This window comes from Rhagoletis zephyria, unplaced genomic scaffold (genome assembly GCF_001687245.7).
Source record: "Rhagoletis zephyria isolate East Lansing unplaced genomic scaffold, Rhagoletis_zephyria_1.1 Rzeph_scaffold_08561, whole genome shotgun sequence".
Taxonomy (NCBI): Eukaryota; Metazoa; Arthropoda; class Insecta; order Diptera; family Tephritidae; genus Rhagoletis; species Rhagoletis zephyria.
Window position 1 is genome coordinate 19581 of NW_016165641.1, and position 7286 is coordinate 26866.

General features: G+C 33.2%; 1 protein-coding gene across 1 annotated transcript; it reads left to right on the forward strand.

Moving 5' to 3' along the window:
• The first annotated feature begins 1769 nt into the window (after nucleotides 1-1769).
• Nucleotides 1770-2781, forward strand: LOC108375147 (uncharacterized). Its single transcript, XM_017631238.1, has 2 exons — nucleotides 1770-2044; nucleotides 2494-2781. The coding sequence occupies exons 1-2, from the start codon at nucleotides 1819-1821 to the stop codon at nucleotides 2625-2627; spliced, it is 360 nt and encodes a 119-aa protein (XP_017486727.1). The 5' UTR covers nucleotides 1770-1818; the 3' UTR covers nucleotides 2628-2781.
• Nucleotides 2782-7286: the final 4505 nt, after the last annotated feature.

Genomic DNA, 7286 nt, shown 5'->3' on the forward strand with positions numbered 1-7286 from the left:
ATGCATTTCCAAATTAGGTTCATACATATATAGTACATAGTCTAAGGTTTTACTCCGCTTTATCGGTGAGGCCTACAACGAGATTTCGACATAACTTCCACGGACATAACTTCCACCGAACCGTAACACAAGTTCCATGGAAGTTATGTCGTTAAATTACTACCATCGATCGATTTTTGGTCCATGGAAGTAAAGTCTGACATTACTTCCACAGATCTAATTCATCGTATATCAAATGAGCCGATCCCTGCACAAAATTAGGTATTTTCACTTAGAACTTTTTGAAAAATGGTTAATGTTCCGAAATCCAAGACGATCTATATGAGATTATTGTGTTTATCACTTCTTTCACTACATAAAATAATGGATGGATATAAACGATTTTAGTGGCACAAGCGATGAATTGCAATTTTTTTACATTCATGCAGCCAATTACCGAATATTTTCGAAGCTTTTGTTTATAACCCGTGACTGGAACTTTTATGACTTATCCGGTAAATTTTTAATTTTGTGATTTATTTTTAGAAAAAGTTGAATGAACTGTCGGCTTTCAGTTTAAAAATGAGCACCTTTTCGCCTTTAAAAATATTAATGCTGCAATCGGGGAAACGTTTTCCTATCAACGGGAATTTCTTCCGTTTTCTTTAGCTTCTAACCTCTGAAGAGGATACTATTTCTAGCTAACTATTGCAAGTTAGGAATGATGGTTATCAGCCACAGACCAAGAAGAAAGGTATATTATGCGAAATCTGTCACAGTTCTTCACAATTGAAAATTGCCGTGATTGTCAAATAAATAGTCGAAGTGTTGTTCGAATGATATTATAATTTATTCTTAGTGTACATATCGTTACTGGTCCTTGACACATTCGAATTCAGGCAGAATGCCTATTTTTACCACTTCTCAGATTTATGTCTTCCTAGGTTAATGCAGGTTCCACACCGAATTTTTTCTGAAATCCGATCAAATTTACCATATTCGCCCACTAGTGTAGTGGGTGTGGCAGTTCGCAATTTTTACCAGTTTCCATACTTTTTCTTTTTTTAGTGAAATCGAGTATCGTTTACTACTTTTTCCGGCAACTTTCATAGGGATTAGCCAATGTGAAGCGTTCAGTCTATGTAAGATTAATGTACCCTACAAGACGCGAATGACAGAAACTCTAACACATTCTCAACGAAAACTAACACATATGCAAAATTTTATATGCCAGTTTGGCTCCGTAGGGAATGACTGTCATTTGATCGATCAAGTGAGTGTCAATGCTGATAGAAGTAACGGTAGTTGGTTGCCATAGTAACCACAAGATTCACTAGGGCTGCATTTTGTGCGCAACAAAAGTAGTTGTACCTGCCAAATAATGTCGAGTACTGAAGTACTTGGATATAATTTTGAACTTAATTAGTTTAATTTTAATTTTATCATTATTCGACCCCGCTCATAGCAAAAGTAAGTAAAAATAAAAGTTTTCATTGTGGTTTGACATTCTTTTTATATATAAACGTAATAAATAAAACCGTATTATAAAGTACTTGGTACTGAAGAAGTTCAAATGCGCACATCAACAGAAAAAAGAAAGACGCAAAACGAAAAGATGTTCAAAACTTAAAGTGCTGTGGAAAAATAAAGATAAGTTTTATAAAATATTTCATTTAAAATGAATAAAAGAGCTTTTAATACCGCCATGAGCAAGAAAAAAGGATTTACGAATCCAATATTAAAAAATTGCATCACATCGCTAGTTCTCTACCACTGCAGTCGCATTGCGCTGTGGATTTAATAGAAACAAAATTAAAAGATCCAGAGTATGCACAAGCCATGATAATGAATTATATTATGGAATACATATTTCACGTTCTAATTGCTGTACATACATTTTTCAAAGGTCAATTACATATATCAAAAACAAAAGGTGTGTCTGAGGACGTAGGCAGCGTCATTAAACATTTATTTACGGACGAAACATTGCTGCAATTCAACTGGGACGGAAGATGGGAGAGAAAACCACTGAACAAACTCATACTGGTTGACACAATCCTACGAGGTAATTACGTTCTGACCATTTATTTTTTTTTTTAGTTATTTGTATTTATGCACCTATATAAAAACATTTCTAACACACTTTGTAAAAAATTATCAAAAAACAACGCAAGGTTTTAGCCGCTTAAAACTTGCACAATATTATGCTGACGTTGAATGCGCTGTAAATCTGCATACCCGAATTTGTTTCTAGAGAACGTGATTTAAAAGTTATAAATTTTGATTACCATTTTTGGAAATGTTGCGATTTTTAATGAAACTTTGAGTTGCAGGGTTTTCGTTTTGGTATAAAATATATCTTTGTAAAAAAAGTTAAAAACAAATAAAGTAAAAAATAAATGGTCAAAACTTATAAAGAAATAGTATCCCTAATTATGTGGCAACTACCGTATGCATACAAACATATCTTTTAACAATAAAATGTTTTTTGATAATCTATTTCATACCACATAGATGCATTTAACAAGAAAGGTGCAGTTGAGTTGGAAAAGGATATCAAAAAGGCAGTTGAGCTGAGCCATCACCGCTTACACCAAAAAAATTTTTTAACAAAAAAATCAAAAAACACATCATCTGGAAATCTATAATTTTAAGATTATTTAATATTAGATTTAAGTACGTACATATGAACGCTAGTGTCAGAAATAATATAAACGCCTTATTTTGACTAATTTTTCGCTAAATTACCTTTGTTTTTTAATGTTTAATGCTTATTTAATATTCAATGTTTATTTAATGTTCGATGTTTATTTAATGTTCAATGTTTATTTAATGTTCAATGTTTACCTTACCAATACCTTTTTTCTGAATTTTGGTACCATAGTTTCGAACGCAGCTGTATGTATGTTTTTATGGTTTTCTGAATTTTTAGTTCGTAAGACATTAATTATTTATCATCTAATATTTTAATGATTAATAATTAGGTCTTAAGATTTTATGAAAATAAAAGAAAAAAAAAATGTCTTAAATGTGTCATTAATGATAGCTTTCTAATCATGCGTGAGAGATCAGACTTGACGAATTTTTACATCAGCTGTGAATAATCAGGAATGATAGGCAAACCTGTCAGACTTGATGTGTCATGAATGATCGGTTATTACATCAAATTTGATTGCACATTGCTGACTTATATTTCTATCAAGGTTGATCACTCATAATTGTCGAAGATTTACATCACTGATGATTCAAATTTGAATGCCGAACTCAATGGGAGTGAGCAGTCTAGCAATATGCCAAAACGTATATGCCAGAAGGAGATGAAGCACCACACGTACACGAAAGTTTCCATCAGATTTTTCACACTGCCCTTTAGAATTTGATAGAAACTTGTAGGTAGCCAGTGACAGAAATCTCCATCAGTCTTGCCCATCAAATGATTTGTCAAATGATAGTCACTGTTCTTGCAGGGTACATATGTATGTACAATTTTACGATAAAAATTTCTTAAAAACGGCATGGCGCCAGAACTATGTACACAACATACTCAAGTGGATCCACTTGGATTAAAATCAATGGCGCTTACTAATAAAACATAAACAGATGAATAAAACCCTACCACAACAAATTACCCTATACTCCAATACAATTACATTTTTGTTTTCAAATCTCAACACAATCACAACCCTGCAAACCAAAGTTCCCGAAATCTTAACGAAATCTTTATGAGCATCTCATTTTTGTAACGACTTTTTTTGGAATCTTCACAGAAAATTATATGAAGTGGTTGACACGAACTCGTAAAGAAATTTTTGTACAAAAAATAAAGAAAATTCTGAAAAAATTCCGCAAGAAATTCTTCACATAGCAGGATTATTTTTATTGCTTTACCGATTTTCGACCGAAGTGGTTTCGTTGGCTTGGCCATTTCGTTCGAACTCGGCTCTAAAAGTATTCAACTCGAAACCCGCTGGTGGTAGCAGAGGAAGAGGGAGGCGGACTTGGCTTCACTTGGCATATGCATTTGGCGTCAGTTCACACTGAAGAGAAACGACTGACGTGCGCTCATGAGGCCCTTAACAGGCGTAAGACTTTATTTTTAGTTTTGAGTTGTGTCGTCGTTATTGCAGATGAAACCAGCTTGTAAACATATACATACATACATGCATGGAATGTGTAATTATTCTCTTTCAATTTCTTCTTAAAACAAATTATACTTAGTCATGGCTTTTTTGCATTTCAACGACGATGTGAGATACGCCCTTTCCTTGCTAGGGTGTCCGCTATTTACCAAGGTGGGTTTTTTTTCGGTAGCGCCACCTAAATCTTTAGTTTGTGACCTAAAACGAAATATAAGACTAAAAAAATGTATAATCTTGATGTCAAACCGTCCTCCGAATGCGATATATTTCCCATTGAAAATATATGGGATTTTTCTACATTTTACATTTAACACATTTTCTTCTGAACCAGTGGTTATAATAAATGGGATTTATATATTGTTGTAGGAAATTTAAAGCGGAATTTTTCACAGAAAGTATTAGGTAGAAAATAATTTTTGGGTATTCATTCTATTTTTCAGCTGGCAACGGCGAAGCATTCTACTTTGCATTCACCGTAATGAACCAAAGCAGCGAAATTAATAAAATGTTGTAGAAAAAAAGAAGCGAAAAAATAAGAAGACAGTATAAGGCAATGCATTCTAGAATACGTTACCACTAAAAGCGATTACCGATTTTTTGCAGCCTATTCCAATTCACAAAAACGTATTTACAAACTAAATTGTTCCATAATGCCAATTACGCGGTTCTGTTGTGGCAAATTATCCTGATGAATTACTGAGGCTCGTAGACATGCAAACATACATACATACTTATGTGCATACATTTTATATATATACATACATACATATGTAGATATGTACATATGTAAGTATCCATTCGGCTGTTATGTGAAGCGCCACCGGTCTTTTCCGCCTGCAACCATACACATCCGGTGCTCCCAAGTTCCGCCGCACACAACAAAATTTTCAAATGCTTTCGCGGCATTTGGCATCTTTCACTTTCATCTCGGCGCAGTTAATTAGATTTTTGTTCGACCGTTATGTACATACATACATATAGAGCTCAATTAAATAAAATTAGCACCGGGTCCATTCATTGATTTAAACAGTGAAATGCCAGATGTTTGTGGGAATTTATGGTCTCTGCTATTTTTGGCTCGTTCAAATTGTTTCGCACTGCAATTGTACTAATTAAATCAGCAATTTATTGTATTAGCCTTTTTTTTTTTTTGGCACTCAGTTGCTAATTAACACGCGTAATTTATGACTTTAATTATTTATCGCTCAATTTATAAAATGCATTTGAAATTGGAAAATTATGCATATGCACATACTTATGTATGTATGTATATCTATTTTCATTCAAAGTTTTTGAATGGAAATAAATCGAATAGTATTACTCCATATGTATTATCTAATCGCTCAGTATTGTTAAAGACATCAATTTTCTTAATAAGTACCGAACTAATTAAAAACGGGTTTCACTTCAGAATTCAAGTAAATTTATTGTAAAAAGTGAATGACACATAAAAATACGGTTAACTTGTGATAATAAATACATACTTAATTCACATAGTAAACCGAATTCGTGGTGCTCAAGTATTTTTTTGCAATTTGCAAAGCCAATAAAACATCTCGTAATTAACATAATTATTTTATAATCAAAATAGGCATTAAAATTACTTTTGATGGCATTAAAATTACTTTTGTGGACTACAAAGCGATAACTTCAATTGATTATTTCGATACAACCAGTTGATCTTCGGATTTAGGCAGAAATATCTAGCGCCGCGCTTGGGTTTTTTTTTTTTTTTTGAGTAATTGGCTATTAAATAGCAATTCACTTTTGTAGCTTTGATGTTTACCAAAATTAAAAATTGAACATGAACCCAGCCAGTATTCTTTTTTTATTTTTATTTTTTTTTTTAATTTACGATTTTACGACATCATATGAATTATTTTATCATTTTGATGGTTAAGTTATGCACTTGGCCGTATCTTCTTTAACTCTTCGCTGTACAAAGTACAAAATTATGGAAAAATATTTTACAAATGTGTGATGTTGCAACTGAATATATGTATATGTGCTGCGTTCACAAAGATCGAAAAATATATGCTAAATAAAGATGCTTTTTAGGGCTAATAATTGAAAAGGTTTTTCAAATGCTCTACCTTTTGTGGAAAAAATTGGCAAAATTATTTTTTGTCCCGTATTCCGCTGCCATAAATATGGTCACCGTAACTATAGTGCAGCTAAGTAAAATTCAGCGGCCTTGCTGGCTAGGTATTGTCCTTCGAATGGACAGAAACGCTCCTGCTCTGAAAGTATTCAACGCGGATCGCGATTCTCGTAAAAGAGGAAGAAGAGGGCCCCTCTGCGTTGGAAACACCAGATGGATAAGAACTTGGCTTCAGTTGGCATTTCCAATTGGCGTCAGTTGGCACATAAGAGAAATGACTGGCTGCTGTTTTGGACTCTCTGGAAGAAGATGTCCTGCTAACCGTCACTTTCCATGCATTTATCACAGGTATCCTTAGCATACGGCTCTGCAGAAAGCAAAAGCAGTAAAGTTTCCTGCAAAAATGCTTTTGAGAAGGATTTCTTTATTTTTCTCATTAAGCTGATGAGCGGATCGGATGTCGAAAATAAATAAGGACTCACCAAGTTTTTATATCGATAAATATGTCGGGAATAACTTTGAAAAATATATACATACATATGTATGCATATATGCATCGATATATCGATACATAGATACACATACATATATACGTATTAGAGTCTATAAGAGCCGATAGCTCACCCTTTATACTACAAAGCGGTTTAAACTCCGAACTAGTAATTGAGTATATGTAAATATCATTTTCTATGCGAGATAAACTGTTTTGAAAAATGTTCACAGCATTACTGCTCATAGGTTGTTCTTAGTTACTTTCTAAATGTTATCTAGCCATGTGTATGTCTACAGAATTTTAATTTTTAATAGTAACTACAAATAATTTGCAACAATTGACCCTTCGTTTACTTAGTTAATATTCTGGTACTTTGCCTTAAAAAAATACTCGTTCGTGATGCGAATTTCGCAAACAAATATACATGGTTTATTTCATAACATATTTCAAGTAATTAATCATGACCCTATTTACAAAATGATGGCGCTGAGGAAGATCTAGCTGCTTTGATTTTAACCTTATTTACGGCACAGCACTCCAGTGGTTGCATGTTTGTATGTATGTATGTATGTAT

Coding starts and splice junctions, on each gene's coding strand:
- LOC108375147 (XM_017631238.1), top strand. CDS start 1,819: ATGATAATGAATTATATTATGGAATACATATTTCACGTTCTAATTGCT. Junction 2,045..2,493: donor GGTTGACACAATCCTACGAG/GTAATTACGTTC, acceptor CATACCACATAG/ATGCATTTAACAAGAAAGGT.